The sequence below is a fragment of the Rhineura floridana genome, chromosome 1, assembly GCF_030035675.1.
Source record: "Rhineura floridana isolate rRhiFlo1 chromosome 1, rRhiFlo1.hap2, whole genome shotgun sequence".
In the NCBI taxonomy this organism is placed as follows: Eukaryota; Metazoa; Chordata; class Lepidosauria; order Squamata; family Rhineuridae; genus Rhineura; species Rhineura floridana.
In genome coordinates this window covers 274,776,556-274,797,526 of record NC_084480.1, presented here as the reverse complement: position 1 = coordinate 274,797,526, position 20,971 = coordinate 274,776,556, and the positions used below count along the sequence as shown (strand labels likewise).

General features: G+C 40.8%; 1 protein-coding gene across 1 annotated transcript in view; it reads right to left on the bottom strand.

The window, feature by feature from the left end:
- ZC2HC1A (zinc finger C2HC-type containing 1A) overlaps nt 1–20,971 on the bottom strand; it is a 70,171-nt gene that overhangs the window by 5,526 nt on the left and 43,674 nt on the right. The window contains exons 4-8 of the mRNA XM_061601900.1: nt 19,551–19,692; nt 15,360–15,508; nt 10,936–11,011; nt 8,962–9,067; nt 720–830 (exon numbers count right to left, since the gene is read on the bottom strand). Of these exons, the coding sequence (XP_061457884.1) occupies nt 720–830; nt 8,962–9,067; nt 10,936–11,011; nt 15,360–15,508; nt 19,551–19,692 (584 nt within the window). The remainder of the gene's footprint in view (nt 1–719; nt 831–8,961; nt 9,068–10,935; nt 11,012–15,359; nt 15,509–19,550; nt 19,693–20,971) is intronic.

Below are 20,971 nucleotides of genomic sequence, written 5' to 3'. Positions count from 1 at the left end.
AAGCAATGTTTGTTTTTTATGTTTCTTACAAACATTTCCCAACATAAAACCAATGTCACCTTACAATAATTGACTTTGAGTTTCAGTGTTTCAAAATAAAATATCATACAGAACAAAATTACAATGTACCATTTGTCATTCAGTAATATGAGAGCACTGATCAGGGGTTTGATTATTTTTGCAAGGCACTGTAGATATTAGTTCACTTTATACCTTCCTATTCATCTTCATTAATTTCTCATCTGCTGTTACTTTCCTCTGGTGAATCTCAGGTTAAGCTCTTCCGTATCATGCCTCCACGCGCTCTAGTTCCCTTATCTCTCTGGAACTCATTGCCTCCAGATAGTCATCTCTCTTCCCACCTTGCAATTGTTTAAACAGAGTACGAAAGCACACAACTTCTGTGATCCTGATCTCAAACCATTCCCTTCCCTCCTTCTTTCGTCTTTAAGATTGCAAGACTGTGGGCAGGGTCGATGTCCTGTATAGTACCGAACAGTTGGCTAGCATTCCTGTAAGTATCCCACCCCAAGGTCAGTTGCCTTGCTCTTCGGCAGTTATCTGTGACAATATCCCCCCACATCAAGCTAATATGCTAGATAATTTTTTTCGAGTTCCATCCCATTTCCATCTCATCTCTCCCCCTCTAAAAAGAAAAAGACATTAATAGTCAGACATTTGCAACAGAAAATAGACATGGTTGTAAGATCATCAATTACCTGTTTGAGTAGTTTTCAGTAATGTAAGCTTTTCTTTTGTTCACCATCATACCCATGCCAGAATTCCGTGCCATGTTAGTTGGTGCTACTGTCCGTGATTTCATGGACCCTCTAAAAGAGAATATTAAGTTAGTGAATTAGAGAGAATTAAAAGCAAACAAAAACTTAGGGTTTGATTCTCAACACACAATGAACCACTGGGCACATACAGGCCTCTCTGTGTGTTGGAGGGTTGACAGTGGGTCGGGGATTGGACTTGGGGACTCCTGTGTGGAGGGGAGTGCAAGGGAAGGATTAGGGTTCACTGACTGCAGTATTCAACTAATTGGTGCTGATAGCAACCCCAATTGGGATTGACTACACTAGGGACTTGCGGTCAGCACCAATCAGCTGAAAGCAAGCTCCTTTCAAGGCATACTTTCAGAGCCAACCTGCAGATTGGTGCTGACAGTGCACCTGGGGGAGCTGCTTTGTATGACTGCAGGTGGAATTCAATCTGCACTTGCAAGCCAACATTTCTCCTTTGCAGACAGTTTCCCAATCTGCAGAGACAAAATGTCAGTTTGCAAGTGCAGTTTGCATCTCAACCATGCCTGCAACTGGACAAAGTGGGGCTCACAGCAAAACGCTTTGAGGGTGCGCTGTTAGCACCCACTTTTGTTGCCTGACATCATAATGACATTAGGTGATTGACAATCTGTCAATCTGTCAAAATGGCCCATGAGGGGAGGGGGAGGTTAGGATATGGCCTACCAGCTGGAACAGTTTTTCCCACCATGATATAGGAGACGTAAATTTTTGCAGTTCTGAATACTTTGGCTCTGATTCTGATCTCGAATTCTAGAGATGCTCAGATGTGCACATGAACTGCCAGTTTCTGCAGGCTTCCTGATTCACTTCAGTGAGGAAGAGGCAATTCCAAGCATTCATTTCTAAGTTCAAAGCCACGTTTCCCTTCTACAGAAGTGAACATGGAATCTCTGGCACATAGAAAGAAAGGGTCTAGAAGGCCATAAAATCCAACCCCCTACATAAGGGGGTAAAAGCTAAGTACCCCCAAATAAACACCAGACTAAATCCAAAATATACCAGCAGAACCACATACATGTTCTACATGGCATACCTTTAATTATCACACACTTTCCCACACCATCAGCTGTTTCAAAATAATTTCTGGATTTTTTCCCCTCCACATACAAGCTTTAAACCCTACTGCTGCTACTAGGTTATCTGCTTTAATACCGACATTAAATACTGCCACCTAGAGTACAAGAGAAAAATACACAGGTTTTTTGGGCTGTATAGTACGCATTGACAACCCATACACAGACGTTTGCTGCTGACATTCCTCCACCACCTCCAGCATGAAAGCTTCCAACAGTGAAAGCTGTAGTAATATACAGAACATATCAATTGATACAAGGACTGGAAATCTGTGTCAAATGAACTGAAGTAGCAGAACAGGGAAAATCCAACACATGCAGTATAACTGAATAATAACATCTGGATCTTTATTGACAGGAAATGACAGAGAAGGAAGGAAATCAGGATCTGCATCAGATGCACCCAGAGCTTGGAAGATTACTTTTTAAAAGTAATAAATCACAATTACTGCTACATGGCCCCAAAAAGTAATAAATTACCATTGCAATTACATTAGCTCTGAAAGTAACTGATTACTTTACCATTATTCAAAAGTAATCACTACAGTTACACTTAAGTTGCGTTTTGAAAAAGGGAGTGCCTACAAGGTGCTGGCCTTGGGTGCTGCATATCTAAGAAGCCTAAAACATTAAAAATAAACACACACACAGAGTGTAGTAGAATATTTTTTTTATCCATAAGATTAACAGAATGGCACAACAGAATCTCACATCTATCCCCCACCTCCCACCCCAGCAATGGTGATACACCAGCACACAAATACTTTTTCTCTCGAAATCAAATTTTACACTTGAAATGCTGCTTTTACAATATATTTCTGTTATGTCTCATCTTTGCTCAGAGAGGACGTCAGACAAAGAATGTCTTTTTACAGTCATTATATTGCTACCAGTACTAAACATGCCGCAAAAAACACTGCAGCACCCCTTCCAACTAATACACATTTTTCTCAATATGGCAATCCCCTATCAAAGAAAAATGCAAACTTTAGTACTTTCCCTATAATTGTATTTCCATAGCAGAAAAAGCTTACTCCGTTTAATTTCTACCTGTCCCACAACTGTTAAATGCACAAGAGCCTGATCTCCTGCAATGCCAACCCTAAACCATGCAAAAGACTCAAGTTAAAAAAAACCACACACCACAGAATTTGATAATTTAAAACAAAAAAAAGAACATCTGCAACTGTAAGAATTACGACATAGGCGAAAAGACGTTAGGAGACACTAGACATAAAAACACACACACAATGCCTTGACAAACAGCAACCAAAATACTCTTGAGCATGAGCATTTTCACATATTAAATTTTTACTCGTCATTGTTTTTGCTTATGTACTGTCTTGGGCCAGTCCCTAACTCTCAGCCTAGCCTACCTTACATGGCTATTCTGAAGATATAGAAGGCAGAATTAAAATGGCTGCAAAAGGAAACTAAGGCTGCAACCCAATGCACATCTATTCAAAAGTAAATTCTATTGGGTCCAATGGGACTTACTTCCAGATAAGTGTGTACTCCACTACACACTTGCCTGGGAGTAAGTCCCATTAAACCCAATGAAACTTACTTCCGAGTAGACATGTATTGGACTGCATGTTAGTCCTTGTATTACATGCATCAAATTATATAGACACGAAAGTGTGGGACCGCAATACCTTGTGGAATGCCTCTCCCGCTATGAACCTACCCGTTCACTTCGTTCAGTATCTAAGGCCCTCCTCCGGGTACCAACTCATCAGGAAGCCCGGAGGAATGTTGTTAGATCTAGGGCCTTTTCTGTGGTGGCCCCCGAACTCTGGAACAGCTTACCTGAGGAGATACGCCTGGCGCCTACGGTACTTTCTTTTAGGCGCCAGGTTAAGACCTGGCTATACTCCCAGGCATTTTAATGTTTTTACGTTTAATTTTTTGTTAGTTAACTTGCTGCTATGTGTTATTGATTTTATTATATTATTGTATTTTAATCCAGTTTTGTACACCGCCCAGAGAGCTACTAGTTATGGGCAGTCTAGAAATGAAACGAAATAAATAAAATAAATAAATATATACTATGGTCAGCATGGATTTTTCACATTCCACAATGTTAAACTGAAAATACCCCCCATGCCATTGTGATGCTTCCCATAAGCTTAATTCAAAACAAAACCTTACAAAACTTATAGTCCTGAACTCAGAAACATTTGCTTAACAACCCTCTAAATTTTCATGGTGATATACAAAACAGTCAGCGAGAATGAACAGTTCAAAGTGTAAAAAGAGAGAAAAACACTGGACCCCTTTTGGACTTTTTTTCTGTCAGAGTTCTCATAATTTGTAGAAATTAATTTAAAAAATCAGCCATATTCACAGAGTACCTGCCATCCTATTACTGACCTTGCCCCATACTCTGACCAACTTCTGCAGTTTAAAAGTTAAAAAATGCCTGGCTTATTTTTAATTAATTTAAGACATTTTGCATTGAACTCCATGATAAGGCCAGGCATGCTCGGTAAGAACCAACTGTCAGTGTTCTAAAAACCATACTCACAGCTGCTGTGCTTGGCTAATCAGGGGGCCACACCCACACCAGACCTTTATTTCACTTTAGACAGTCATGGCTTCCCCCCAAGAATCCTGGGAAGTGTAGTTTGTGAAGGGTGCTGAGGGGAGACTTATTCCCCTGACAGAGCTCCAGTGGTCACAGTGGTTTAACAGTCAGCTACTCTGATTAAACCTCTGTGAGGGGAACAGGGCATCTCCAGCAACTCTCAGCACATTCTGCATATAAAACAGTTCAAGATAGATATTTTAGATTCGTTATGTAAGTATTTATCTATTTTTTTCCCATTACATTGTATGGTCATATGCTGTACGATATGATATGATTATGCCACTAAATGGATTATTGTATGATTTTATCTATAACCCCTGATGAAGGCCAAGTCTCGAGTGGCCGAAACAAGTTGGGCTTCTTCCTTTTTAATAAATCTATTTGGATTTCCTACTCAAGAATTCCTTTTTTTGGCATCTTGGGGTTCCCCCTCCTCCTTCCTCTTGCTGCTTTTGGATGCCATCCACCCCTGTTGTTTGTTAGAGTTATAAATAAACATAGTTGATGTTGGGATGAGAACAATGGCTTTATCTATCAGAAGACTAACAATAGTCCTATACAGTAGGGCCCCACTCATAGGCAGGTTAGGTTCCAGACCCCCGCCGAAAAGCGGATCAGCTGTAGTACGTGGGGGTCTGGAACCTAACCTGCTGATCGCACCAGAGGAGGAGAAGATCAGATCTTCCCCTCCTCCATGCGATCAGCTCGAGCGAGAGTCTGATCGCACCAGAAGAGGAGAAGATCAGCTGTAGCGTGGTACAGCTGATCTTCCCTTCCTCCGGCGCGATCAGCTAGAGTGCGGGAGTCTGACTGCCCCCAGGATAAGATCAGCTGTAGCACGCTACAGTTGATCTTCCCCTCCTCCGGCATGATCAGCTGGAGTGCGGGGAGCTCCAGCCCCCCTCCAGCTGATCGCCCTGCTAGCGCCGTATTAGCGGGGCACCGAGAAGTGGGGCCCCACTGTACACATTTACTCGGAATTGTCCCATTGTGCTCAAAAGGCCTACACATAATAAATATATTTAGGACTCAGAAATGTTGTTGCAGATGTATTATTTCATGCTCTAATTTCATGACATAACAGAGGGTCAAGAAAGCTTTGCAAGCATACAGCATAAACCGCAAGCTTTTAAAAATTAATGTTTACTAGTTGATTTTGAAAGAAAACAGTAGTAAATGAACAGGAGGAACTATTACACCCAGAATATCCCACAAGGATCATCCATACTGTTGTTATACTGGAATGGAACAGATTGAATGGTACAGTGACTGAATCAAATTTCTTATCTTAAAACAGATATATCCACCAAAATTAATCCTGTAAAACTAATCCACATAATCCATATTACAGCATGCCCAAACCAGAGAAACAATAGTAACTCAAGATGCAGTTGCTCCTAAGACGTTCAAATAGTTCCTAAAGAACAGAAGATCCCAGATGACTCAAACAACTGTTAGGAATAATTTCACCTAATACTCTGATAGAAAATAAAGCACCTGACATTAATACTGTGACAGAGCAAAAAGTGTTGCCTCCAGAGTAAAATAAAATCGAAAGGAGTATTCAACGGTAAATTATTTACAAATTATTCACAGTGAAAATTTCCTTAGGACTTTAATAATGCCACCCATGGAAAGTTATGCTTCTTGACAAGAAGCAGACAGGGCCATATGGACGCATAACTTTTTATTACCATTTGTTTGGCAATAACTTAGAAATGAAAACAGCTTCTTCCACACTACTGGGAATGAAGCCAAAGAAAGCAGGAGCTAGTGCATGCCCTTATCACGTAAGATAATGAAAATGCAGCACAGCAGGGGTAACTCAACAAGCAGGTAGATACACTCTTTGCTTTTTCTTTCAAACCAATTTATCACAACTTCCTAAAAGGCACTCTGGCATCCAACTGATTATACAACGCATTTGTAAAAAAAGCGTATCAGGCCTGCTTACACCATCATCATCATCAGTCTTCTACAACAGGGGGTGGGCAGACATCAGGCTTATGGGATCTACTCTTTTTTACTAGAACTCCAAGATCTACCCACTAGAGCCAAGTTCAAAACAGTACCTTAGGGCAGAGATTGATGCAAAATGGTAGCCCATGAGGATGAGCCAGTTATCACAAACCTTATTGGGATAACCTGCATATACAAGTACAAATCTACATGTGAGTTAGTACAGATCAGGGATGCTAACAGAAAAATTTAAAACAGGTCAGCAGAGCTACACAAAGACCTGGTGAAAGGCAACAGGAGAGGAGGAACACTGAAGCTGTTTGTTAAATAAAAATAGATGTTGATGTGTTACAATCTTTTTAGTCTGTTGTTGTTTTAATTGTTTTAACCATGTTTTTAATTACTTGTTTTTAACTGTTTTACTGATAATTTTAATGTTTTTTGTAAACTGCTTAGAGGGGTTTTTTAACAATCAAGCGGAATATAAATTTTGTTAAATAAAATAAAAATAAACAAAACAAGTGACCAGCTAAGATTTCTTTTTAACTACAGTTTTAAGAAACAGCAAGTTGTTATCAGCACTAGTCTTAAGTTTAAAGCTCCATTTTACAGGTGGAGAACACTGAATCAGAGATACACAACTTGCCCATGGATCAGGCAAGCACATGCATTGGGCTGCATCCTTTTTGTTGTTGCTACTATTAAGCAGTTGGTAACCAAACTTCTACTGCAAATCCCAGAAATCTACCAGGAGAGCCTCCTCTACAAAACCATTCACACCAGAAAAAGCCTTTGACTTTGGTAAGAATGCTAAGGGGCCAGATGTCCACAGGGAAGTTGCTGTACAGCAGCTAAATCAGCTTTCCAGGAAACCTGGAGTGGATTTTTGAGCAAGGGAGCCTATCTCTAACATATGCAATCAGCAAGGGTTTCTGCTGCCATTCTCAGAATAGTGTACATCTGATTAGTAGGGCGAGGGTTTGTGTGTGTGACTACACTATTTTTAATCTTGCTCTCTTGGAGTGCTCAGTCTAGTTTTGGGTCTTCTCAGTTTCTCTCCCTCCCCAGCCCATGAGTAAAGCTGCTTCCTCCACTCAAGCCATTCTTGCTCCTCTTCCTCAGCAATATCCTCATCCTGGAAATCAGTGGCAGCAGCTAAAGAGCCTTTGCAGCCCCAGCCCCCCACTCCTCACCCTGATAATATATTCCAAATACCTTCCCATCACACGGCTCCTACTGACTCACTTCAATCCCAGACAAAACATTTTTAAGAACAAGGAAGCTCTGTAAACAGGCTGAATAGACAAGCATGAGTGCACTTTTGTGTGCAGTGGAAGAACTGTGGGTTTAACTCAGGTACCAAAACAATTTCCCAGGCTAAGCAAGGGCCCACTGACACCTCATTCCTTCATTCTGTCAGTGTGCCTGTGACAAGGAAATAAGGTGGTGGATGGGAAAACGTTTATTAAAGCCGGAAGGAGCAGCCGCAGTTTCTAAAGAGAGAGGCATTAGGGCTTATGTGGATGGGAGATATGCAAAGACCTGGCTAGCCCTATTCCTTATTTTTAAGCATGAAGGGAGAAGTGCAAGCTGCAGCTGCTCATTTATGTTTGGAGGCACCCTGCACATGATCAGAGGCAGACGTCTCCTTATTTTTAAGAGACTGGGGAAGGAAGAGGTTGCAATTTCCTAGCAAAAGGACACTGTTTCAGATGCTCTCTTCCATTATGTGTTCTTCCCCAGAACTGTCTTTGTTCCACACAAATCCTCATGCACAAGTGTCCTTGTCACCATTTTTGAAAAGTTGCCAGTATGTTTTTTATTTAACAAAATTTACATACAGGTTAATAAAAAAAAACCTTGAAGTGGTTCACATAAAATATAAAATATTCATAAGAAAATATCTACAAAAATCAACAGACTTTAAAAACAAGAAAACATAAAAATTGACAAAATAGATAAAATCATCAGTTTTAAAAGCAAATATTTATAATTAAATTACATGTCTTGGTAGGTTTGTCTAAAGTAAAAAAGTTTTATTAGGAGCTGAAAACAATATGACAAAGGCATCTGTCTAATATTAATAGGCACAGAGTTGCATAGAATAGGTGCTGCCAACATAAAAGACAGATTTCTCACTATAATAAATGAACACTGTATGGCACTTGTAAAAGTGTGCAGGTCTTTCTGAACCATCTCCGATCCCTCCCACTCTTCATTACATCTCCTCCTTCCACCTCCCATGTATGTGTGCTGCCACCCTGAATGTTTTCCTGCCACGGCTCACAAATCTCCATTTGCAGTATTTTCAGCAAACTCCTTTTTCTCTCTCAATAGACAGGGGTTTATGCACATCTTGATCCCCTGCTTATTCACTTAAATGATATTTGGGTAATCCAAGGCCCACCATATTGATAAAATCCATAGTTTTACAAAGCAAACACCACAAGGGACAAAATATTCAAACGTGTTTATTAAATTCTACGTAAGTCTGAAATCTTAATAGGTACAGCATTAACTGTGTACTTACCCTGTTTGGGGGCTTGTCTTCACCGAGTTTTTATGAGCTGGAGATGAACTCTGGATTTTACTTCCCACTGGTCCACTTGTAGATAGTATTTTATTTGCAGGTGTACCTTTTTAATATAAAAATGAAAATATTTCTGTGCCTAGGAGTTTTACTTTTTTCTCACTTTGTAGCACCAAACTACCCGTGATGAGAGAGAACTGTGATGTGATATCCTGACTTTTTTTTTTTTAATGAAAAACAGACACAGGAATGGACAAATCAGATTGTAGCTGAAGTACCGAGGGATGGGCTTTAATCCTCCTCCCTGCACTCTTTTCCTGATAAAAATTGCCACCTCTTCCAAAGTTCTTATTAGTCCCAGGGGACAAAAAAAGCAGGTATCTTAATTATGCCTGTCTTCCCACACCTCCTCTACCATAATTAGGGCTAATAGCAACTTCAGGATGGGTAGATTTTGACTGGGAAACCAGCAAAGGAGAGGAGCCAACTGAGGGAGATAGAAGTCCCAAATCATACACTATAAAGAGCACTAAAGTGATCCGGAACCACCTAGTATCACCCTGGTAGTACAACCCTAGGATGACTTGCCCAGGGTCACCTGGAGGACTTTAAGGATATAGGAGATAAGAACACAAAAGTAGCCCTGCTGTATAAGACCAAAGGCCAATCTAGTCCAGCATCCTATGTCTCACTGTGGCCAATCAGATTGCGAGCCAAGTTTCCCTTGTCCAAGTCCAAAGCTCTATATGCACTACAACATACTGACTCTGATTATTCAGAAAGCAAGTCGATACCATTAACTTGCAAGTCATAATTTAAAATATTTCAAAGCAGCCTTGCAAACTTTTAAAAATCCAGCTGTCTGTTTGCCAGCCTTCTCCACTCTTTAATAAATTAGTTTCTTACCCAGTCCCTGCAATGCTCTTCCCAGGTCAGGAAGAGGATCACATTTTCCTTGTGTAGTCTTAAATGGCCACAAGAAACAACCACAATAGGCAGCACAGAAACACAAGAGAGGTATAGCTGGGATAGCATCTCTTTTTTTCTCTTTTTCGCCTACTGTTCATCTATTTTTTTCCTAAAAAGCAGGTTTATGGCACGTACAACTGCTTTCAAGATTCTACATCTCAACTTAAAAAATCAAATACAGCTTTTATCTTTTAAGATGTGATGGCAGAGAACTCAAAAAGTTTATGGCAGTATGTAATCTTAACACATGCAGAGCAAGGAACTCATTCACCTTCTGATGATACAGTTGAACCACTTCTCTATCTAGTTCAGTACTGTCTACACTGACAGGCAGCAGCTCTCCAGGGCTGTTTAACAGATCTACCTGAAGATGTCAGAGACTGAACTTGACCAAAGTATGTTGTCTACTACTGAGTTATAGCAACATTTGCAGGTAACAAGCTCCATGAGAAGGGATACTATTTGCCTTTTGTTTTAACATGCAGTTTTACAGTCATGAAGATAGTTAAAAGCCCCTACAGCCTATAGAGTAGGAATGGGAAATCTGTGGCTCTCCATGTGTCCTTGGGTTGCAACTCCGATTAGCCTTAGTCAATATGGCCAAAGGTCAGGAATAATGGGAGTTGCAGGCCAACAACATTGTGAAGGCCACAAGTTCTGCACTCCCGCTAAAGAAGTTTGTAAGCACATTAAGTACAATGGCTTGGATCCCAAGTTGCTCCTTGGTTCATATTAGGCGGTAGGGGCAACAGCAATTTCTACCAGCCACCTTAATCTGCAGTACTCCACACACACACACCCCTTATACCCCAGGAGCAGATTTCGTTTGTGGGGGGGGGCAGCATAGGGTGTTGCAGAGGAAAGGAGGGGGCAATTAAGCTCTGTTTTGTTAATGGAAAGAAAATCAGGATCCACACCATTATATCTTACTACTTGTAGCCTTGACACAATACTTATTCTTGCATTCCTGATATCCAACATCTATAACAATTTTATTGACATTACTTGGTTGCGGCAAGCGTGATGAGGCTGGTGATGTTATTCCTGTAGAAGGCATCTTCTTTACTGATGGTGACTTGTACTGAAACAAGACATGAAAGTCCATCAAATCAATTATTGAACAGCTTAATCAAACAAAATTACAGTCTTTAGTCTTCCTCCAGTTACATGTCTTGTAATTATATAGCCACAAGAGTGGCTATATACTATAGCCAGCGTGGATTTTTCGCATTTCGCAATGTTAAATTGAAAATACCCCCGTGCCATTCTGATCCTTCCCATAAGCTCATTTCAAAACAAAACCTTATAAAACTTATAACCCTGAACTCAGAAACGCTTGCTTAACCCCCCTCTAAATTTTCATGGCAATACACAAAACAGTCAGAAAGAATCGAGAGTTCAAAGTGTAAAAAGAGAGAAACAGACCCCTTTTGCACTTTTTTCTGTCAGAGTTCTCATAATTTATTGAAATTAATTAAAAATCAGCCATGTTCACAGAGTGCCTATTACTGACCTTGCCCCATACTCTGACCTTGATCTTCTGTAGTTTAAAAGTTTAAAAAGTGCCTAGCTGATTTTTAATTAATTTAAAAATCAACCCAAATAACAGAAACAAGACATGTGCTGTGCTGATCTTGTTTTAGCAGGGAGGAAGCAACTATATTAAAACAGTTGATATCGTTCAGATAGTCACTTTAACTGTGTTTGATTTACTTTGCAAATTTAGTGGTTTCCTATAGTAAATCATTTTCTTTTGCTTCTGTTTCTGTGAATATGTGAAGTATAGTAACACTTTTGCAACACTAAAAAAACCTCCAAAAACAACTGTGGAATAATGACACTGACTATTCTGCAGAATAGTTTCCAATGGACATGAGGAGTGTCTCAGTTTGCACAAGATAAAATGGGGAGGTGAAATATATTCCTGAAAAATGATAGGTGTGCTCTACGTTTTTAATTGACCATGCCCACCTTTCCTTAAGTGGAGTGATTTAAGCACAGCAGGCTGAAAACATGGATCTTGAGCAGGCCAAGTTTATATTTTCCAACAGCTAGAGTCATTGCTTAAGTAAAAATAAAAAAATAATAAAAAATAAGTAGCAACATATTGTAGTAAGTCTGATTTTACTGCAGTATCAGATTCACCTGTTAATGTGCCCAAAATAGAAATAGAGTATAACCTCCAGTGATTGATCAGCTGTAGCGCAGAGAGTTTCAGGGGCCAAGTGCTGTCAGCTGGAGCACAGCAGCTGGAGCTCCCCTCGCTACAGCTGTAGCGTGCTACAGCTGATCGTGCCAGTACAGCAGCAGGCTTTGATCAGCTGTAGCATGGGGCACTCCAGCTGCTGTGCTCCAGCTGACAGTGCTTGGCCCCTGAAGCTCCCCACGCTCCAGCTGATCACGCACTACAGCTGATCTATCAGCTGTAGCGTGGGGAGCTCCAGCCGCCACGCTCCAGCTGACAGCGCTTGGCCCCTGAAGCTTCCCACACTACAGCTGATCATGCACTACAGCTGATCACACCACTGCTCCCGGAGGAGGAGAAGAAGGGAGCGAAGGACAGGGCTCATGCCGTATTAGTGGAATGCTGAAAAGCGGGCCACCGAAAAGCAGGGCCCTGCTGTAGAGTTATGATGTAGAAGAGGATTATGTTTTTAAAGATAGTTAGTCAGTATAGGTTCAACATATGTTTATAATTTTGAGATTAGTTTGAGAAGGGGTAAAGACAGATTAGGAATATTTAGAGTGGGCAGAGTAGGAAGGGATATCAAGAGTTAAAAAGACCTTGAGTAACAGTTCAGGGCTGTGGACCTTTAAGGGGACAGAGTTGCACAAGGACCTTTATAGCAAGGGTTGGGGAAAATAGGAAAAATTCCCTAACACAGCATTACTATAATTGGTATGAATGTTAACATGTGTCTCCATCTGCTAAAAGCAGCATGTTAGCAGGGTGGGAGTGTAACAGGCAGCACCACAGATTTGTATACCAGCATTATGGTATCAGCAGTTTTATTTTCAATACCTTTACTAATGATCTCTAGGAAAGAATTTACCTTCTTCACAGCTGCCAAGCACTGGGTCAAAAGCTTAACTAAACTATCCCTACAACTTGAAGGTCTGTTCCTCGTCAGTCACCACCAGTTCAGACTCCATAAGTGTATATATGAAATTTAAATCGTTTGTCCCAATGTGCCTCATTTTACATTTGTTTACACAGAACAGCACTTGCCTTTTTATCGTCCATTCACTCAGCTTGGAGAGATCCTGTTGGAGTTTTTCACAATCCCATTTTGTTTTAACCATACAGAACAATCAGGTGTCATCAGCAAATTTGGGATACCACACTGTTCAACCCTAACTTTAGATCATTTATGAACACATTAAAAAGCACAGGTCCCAATACTGATCATGTGGGCACTCCACTTCCTACATTCTTCTATTGGGAGAATGGTCCATTTATTCCTACTCTCTGGTTCCTGTTTCTTAACCACAAGACCTCTCTTTTTATTCCATGACTGCTAAGCTTCGGGTTCTTTGGCAAAGTAAATTTTCATTGACAAATTTTTTAAAATATAAATTCAAAATGTCAAAGAAGCTTCCCATGAAGTCAGCTGTAGTTGAGCATTTCACCATAACTCACGATGGAAAACATTTTGTGTGTCAGTGTATGACACAGGACCCAGATGAAGACAAATGCTGTGATGCCAAGATCAGCGCATATTCAGGCAGCGATAAAAATGCTCCTATGAGAGCTTCCAATTTAAAAAGACATTTACAGCCCTTTCTAGTAAAGTTGCCAGCTGCACCTTGGTGGGGGGTGGGGAGTTCCATAAATTAGGGGCCATCACAGAAAATGCCCTCTCTCGGGCCATCCCCTCCCGAACTTCTGAGGGTAGCAGAACTACCAAAATGGTCCCCTTTGCTGATCTCAACACCCAAGAGGGTGTGTAGGGAAGAAGACAGTCTTTCAGATATTTGGGACCTGTTGTTTAGGGCTTTAAGCACTACTGTGAGCTTGTTTAATTAGGCCTGGCAATGAACTGGTAACCAATGCAGCTGTTTTAAAGCAGAGGTTATAAGAAATCTAAAGGGAACCCCAGCCAGTAATCTGGCTGCTGCATTTTGGACTAGTTGACATTTCTGAGTTGTCTTCAAGGGCAGCCCCACATAGAGCTCAATAATCCAGCCTAGAAGTTACCAGATCATGAAGTACTGTGGCCCAGCAATGTCTGTCCCAAAGGGGCTGAAGCTGGTGAACCAGCTGAAGCTGAAAAAAGGCACTCCTAATCCAGAACCAAGGGTGTAGTCATCCAGGGTCTTGGGGGGTCTTAGACCCCTCACTTCTTTCAGAGCAGGGTCTCAGTAGGGTCCCTGTATCTCCAGTGTTCTATGAGCCAATCAGCATGAAAAGGGAGTACGTGAGCCACTGAGGAGAACCTTCTAATATGCTTCCCTGTCCTTTCCTGCTGATTGAAGCCAATCACAGTGAAAGAAGGGTGAGTGAGCCACCAAGAAGGTTCTTCTCAGTAACTAACACACTCCCCTTTCATGCTGATTGGCTCCTAGGGACATTGGGAGAAGGCACCTTGGGAAGGACTGAGGAATGTGGAAAAGGAAGCTGGCGAGTAAGGAGGCTTGGCTGTGAGGGGGCATAGCATGACTATCATGAAAAGACCCTGCACTTCTGGATTTGCCACTACACTATTGTCCAGAACAGGATTAGACCGTTTATGGCAGAGAAGGCTGTCAATGGCTATTAGTCACTATGGCTATATTCTCCTTCTAGCAGCATACCTCTGAATAACAGTTGTTGGGGACGAAGGCTTAGAGAAGGCTATTGCCCTCATGTTCTGCTTATGGGCTTCCTATAGGTATCTAGTTGGCAACTGCAGAGAACAGGTTGCTGGACTAGACAGGCCTTCAGTCTGATCCACCAGGGCTCTTCTTATGTTTATCACTTTTAGTACATAAAAGTACTTGCAGTCTTGTGAATTGTGTCATGATCAAAGCCTTTGAAGCACTTTGCTCACTAAAAGTGATACAGGAAAATAACAGTTTTCAAGACAAACAACAGACTTCACTCAAACCTCAGAAAAAAAAATCAGCAAAATTATTAATATTTTATTACTTATTTGCCTTTGTCTATTTTAAAAAAATCTGCAATGAAAACAGCACAGTAAATATTAAAAATAGATAATACAAAACATCTAGTCTCTTACTTTCCTTTGAAAGCTTTTAAGAACTTTTATTTACTTTAATCTGTATTATTGTTGCTTGTCTGGCCTCTTTCCCACATTCTACCAGACTTTTTCTTAATTGCTTAATATATATAGCTCTCAAGTCGCATTACTTAACTTCAGGCAGTGTTTTGACATAAAAAACCCCACAGTTTGGTTAAAAAAATCAGTTGTAAAGGGAAAATAATTTACCTGTGTTCGAGTAGGGAGCTTCCCTTTAGAATCAGTAACCACTTTTCCTTTATTAGCTATACGTGCTGCCTGCTCTTTGCAGAAATTGATGTGCCGGTCAGCTGCACTTTCATTAAATCTTCTCTGGCAATATGGGCACTGGATGTAATCTGTATTCACCAGCAATTCATGAAACATGAAGAACAGTACAAATTATATTATTAATTTACTCAGGTTTTATGCCAACTTTCACTCTAGACCACACCTACAAAGTGGCTAACCATAAAACTGAATACATAAAGTGCTAAAATCACTAAAAACAGCATCGTATTTTAAACATGTGTTAAAAGTCTGCGGCAAAGCAGTAAAATGAATGAAGAATCACCAGCCATCAGCATCTCAAAGCCTTTCCAAATGAATGTTTTCACCATGCATGTAAAGGCTAGAAGCAAAAGGATATTTGCTTTTAGGAGGGAGTTTCAAGTGATGGAGACCGCAAGTGGGGAAAAAAAGCCTGTTGAACAACACCAGCCTAGCTTCTGAGTGTAAAATCATTCATTCAAGAGCACCTGGAGCCTGCTTGACCACCCTAATCCAAAAGACAGCATGTTGGAGATTGGTCCATAACTCCCCAACCCTAAGGGACCCAGAAAGTGCTTTTCCTATAAACATCTTACCACCACCTCTACCGGGCAGGCACTGAAGGGAGAAAGTGATCACCTCCCAAACAGTACTGACTAGTTTTCAGTCTAGATTTAACTAACAAAGCTGGGTGTGGTTAAGAGAGCAGGTGTTAGGCTGGACCTTTCCAAGAATCCTATCTGCATCTTCAGCTGACTAAAGTTAAAATGTATCCAAGCAAGCACAACTGATTAATGAACTGAATGCTTCAGATACAAGGTATATTGTATGTGAAGCATGAAAAGTTGTTGTTTCTTGAGAAGAAGCAGACAGGGTCATACTGACGGGGGCAGGAAGGGGGGGTCTGTCGACCCACAGCTATGTGGGGGAAGAGGAGTGGGCTCTTGTAACCCATGGGGAAGGGGGGACCTTTGGTGACAGTAGGCAGGGCTAGCAAGTGAAGTGAGCTAGGGCAGCAGTTCCTAGAAATTAGGATAATTTCTTCTGATTTTTCTAGATAAGGCGGTAAGGAGCTTTGCAGGGCACTAAAACAACCTCCTCCCTCCCCCACCACTACATGAAATATTTATTCAGGAATGTCAATATTTTCCAAGTGTATTTTTGCAGCTTTAACACCTAATTCAGTCAAGTGGGTGGGAAAGGAGAAAATGTTGATGCCAAGTTACCTCCATTTCATCCCACACTACCATTTTATTTTCAGTCTCTATCTTCTCTGCAGCTGCATAACTGACAAGATCAAGTGTGTAAGAAAAGAATGTAATTGCAGAACCAGTCACCATCACCTACTGTACATGAAAGAGTGCTCTTAGGACCTGTGAAAGCAGAAAATAATTTCCATCCAAATGCAATCAGGACAAGGGATGGGATAGATACAAAAAAGTCTGGCCTGTCCCAGTTCTCAGAAGAAACATGGCTAAGCCCCTCAACTGGAGATTTTTAATGGAAAATTCTTTAAAATCCACCTGGGAACTTTAAAAAATAAAAAAAAATAAAAACAAATACTTACAAGGCAGCCTGAGGGTTGTGTGCTTCCTCCATCCCTCTAATTTTGTTTTGTTTTAAACTTCTAAAAATAGAACATACACTGTAAACACTGGGGGCAGCCATGTTTTCCCCCATACAATTCCCCCTCAGAGCAATGGAATGCCATCAAGTCCCATTGTTCCCAAGGAGACTTGCTGTATGTGCATTTAACATGCACGGAGGCAAGGAGCCATGCTAGCTGCTTGCAGCTGTGGCTGGCTAGATGCCATATTTTTAGATGTTTAAAACAGGGGAAGAAATAGCAGAACAGAGGCGCCTCACAAATGAATCCGCTAGACTGCAGTTTCTGAAATGGACTATTTTTTATCTCTGATCAAATAGGGGAGCCTGCGTTGGAATCAGAGTAGGACAGATTCGTCCTCCATCTCTAATCAGAGTAACACCCAACTACTCATGAACTGACAATATCAAGAAACTTGCTTTCATTTATGGCCTAGCACCAAACCTTTCCTGTATCCTTCCTCTCTTTTCAAGTAGCTTCAACATCTCTATACCTTTTTGTTTCCCTTGTTGTTGTTGTTGTTGTTGTTATGTGCCTTCAAGTCGATTACAACTTATGGCGACCCTATGAATCAGCAACCTCCAAGAGCATCTTTCATGAACTACCCTTTTCAGATCTTGTAAGTTCAGGTCTGTGGCTTCTTTTATGGAATCAACCCATCTCTTGTTTGGCTTTCCTCTTTTTCTACTCCCTTCTGTTTTTCCCAGCATTATGGTCTTTTCTAGCGAATCATGTCTTCTCATTATGTGTCCAAAGTATGATAACCTCTGTTTCATCATTTTAGCTTCTAGTGATAGTTCTAGTTCAATTTGTTCTAACACCCAATTATTTGTCTTTTTCGCAGTCCATGGTATCCGCAAAGCTCTCCTCTAACACCACATTTCAAATGAGTTGATTTTTCTCTTATCTGCTTTTTTCACTGCCCAACTTTCACATCCATACCTAGAGATCGGGAATACCATGGTCTGAATGATCCTGACTTTGGTGTTCAGTGATACATCTTTACATTTGAGGACCTTTGCTAGTTCTCTTGTAGCTACCCTCCCCAGTCCTAGCCTTCTTCTGATTTCTTGACTATTGTCTCCATTTGGGTTAATGACTGTGCTGAGGTATTAATAATCCTTGACAAGTTCAATGTCCTCATTGTCAACTGTAAAATTACATAAATCTTCTGTTGTCATTACTTTAAGTCTTTTTGACATTCAGCTGTAGTCCTACTTTTGCGCTTTCTTCTTTAACTTTCATCAGCATTCGTTTCAAATCATTACTGGTTTCTGCTAGTAGTATGGTATCGTCTGAATATCTTAAATTATTGATATTGCTCCCTCCAGTTTTCACACCTCCTTCATCTTGGTCCAATCCTGCTTTTCGTATGATATGTTCTGCATATAGATTAAACAATTAGGGTGATAAAATACACCCGTCTCACACCCTTTCCAATTGGGAACCAATCGGTTTCTCCATATTCTGTCCTTACAGTAGCCTCTTGTGCAGAGTATAGGTTGCACATCAGTACAATCAGGTGCTGAGGTACCCCCATTTCTTTCTGTTTCCCTAGAAAGCCCCTTTCAACAGACATACAGGTTTTAAATTTCTAAAGCTATCATGGGTCTTTGATCTCTGAAATCAATGTGATTTTAAGAGCAGCCCTGCTGGCAAACACTCAGCCAGCTGGGATATCCATTTTTATGCCCCATCAGCACAAGAACCTCCCAGCTGAAGGGATGCCTCCTCCCTTTCGGGAAGTGTAGGGATGCCTCCTCCCTTTTGGATACTACTTGGGATTCTGCTCCCCCTTCCTTCACCTGTGTACTTCAGCAGATTTAAAAGGTAAGTCTTGTTTTCTGTTAATCTTGTCTACATGCTTTTTTGGCTCACTCTTTTTTCTACATCCCTCCTCAATGTCCTATATGTCCCTCTCCAACCTACCCTCTGGCCTGGATACAATGTCCACACAGGCATGACTTGCTGGTGTTCAACACTATTTTTCTCCTTCCCATTTGGAATACCCTTCAATAACTGACCTATAATCCACCTTTATTTCCTCTGTCAATAAAACCTCCTTTTCTTAAAAAAGCTCTGATCTCAGCTCCCCGGATACCTTATAAAATGCTCCATACAGACCAATGTTCCTAATGCTGTGCTCATGTTAGTTTGGTAATACGTGCTAGTTTCTAGGTCAGCTCTAGCAGACTGACACAACTTGTCCTCTAGCAAGAAAAGAACCAGAGAAGCAGGGAGAAGAGATTCCTTAGCACCTAGCCTAAATTTTTCCTGCCATCCATTGTTCCCGAAGATTTACTCCATGAGCACGAAAACAGATTTCAGATGTGTATAGAGATATGTACCAAGCAAGAATGGCAATAATATAGTACTGAGATACCTTGGACTGTATGTTAGTCTGTTTATGACCAGGCCAAACATCTGACCCTTTGAAGGATACAGGATGCGCCTGTCTACCCATGCAGGAGTAATACTGCACAAACAGATGCTGCAGTTCAAGCACATCTCCTCACATTACATACCAGGATCGTAAGTAGGTGGTGGTGGTGGTGGTAGTTTTCCACCTTCTTTAAGGGCCTGATCAACTCCTTTGGCTGCTCGTATAGCTGCTATGAGTTCTTCATGCTTTCGTCTCCAAGTTGATGGTTTCTTCGGGGGTTCTGGCTAAGAAGACAACAGAAGCAGCAGACACAAATTTGCAATTTGATACAAGTTATTTCTTCAGCTTTCCATATAATATTCTACATAACAGTGCTAAGTATAAATCCTGCCAGTACCATGAAGTCATGCTACCTCTCAGGAGATAAACAGAATATCTACAAATGCTATATTTAGATCCTTTGATAGGGGAGTTGTGAGAGAAATTATGAAACAAATGTAGAAGCAATACATTTAATATTTCATGAGGCACTGCTAACAGAGTTCTGCATGCCTAAGCTGAAACAATGTTTATGAAAATACACCCTTTCCCTAGTCCTATACACTAGATTAAACATTTCACATTCTTTTGCCTGTCTGTCGTCTTATCCTGTTGACATTTACTTATTTGTGCTGCTGTATTTTTTTTTTTAAAAAAGCCACCACTTGTAAGTCAGTCACCTTTCTGACCCATGCCCATCCAAGCTGGTGAACAGCAATACCACAATAAAACTTTCCAAAAAGTTTAGCCGTCCTCATCCAATACATTAAAATATAAACCATTATGAAGCCACTTCTAAAGCCACAGCAGTATGTCCAAACCCCCAAATCAGTAAAAGCCAACTGAAACAAGGATTTTAAAAGTCTTTTCAAATACTACAACTGAATGGCCCAACTGTACATCCATAAGGTAGGGGCCAGTACTGAGAAGGCCCTGTCCCTACTGCCCACGGATCTTACTGATCTCAAAGGCCCGTAAGATCAGCAGGGCCTCCTCAACACTGAACTTGAACCACAGGTTGGCTCACGCAAGTGCAGGCACTCCTTCAAATAACATGACCTCAAGCCACTTAGGACTTTAAAATCAGCACATGAATTGGGCTTAGAACTGCACCAGTAACTAGAATCAGTATATGTTCTAACCAGCTGGGCCAAATGAACACACATGCAGCCATATTTAGCACTATCAGAATTTTCTGAATTGTTTTCAAAGGCAGTGCCATGTAGATATTACTTATTGTAGTCTAATTGCCAAGTGCCATTCTTTGGGAATCACTAGTAATTTCTGCTTTCATTCACAGCTTGATATATAGTTTGTTGCTGTGTAAGACTGTCTAATCAAATATACTAAATAAACTCAAACTAGTATAGGAATATGCAAGCTTGTGAACTACACTGATCTAAAGCATCAGGCACATTTTGTGTAATCCAAAAGATTGCACACTTCTACACGAACAGAAACTGGTCTAGTACATGATGTGTTTCCTTATGTTTCCTATCCCACACAATAAAAACTAGTCTTCTG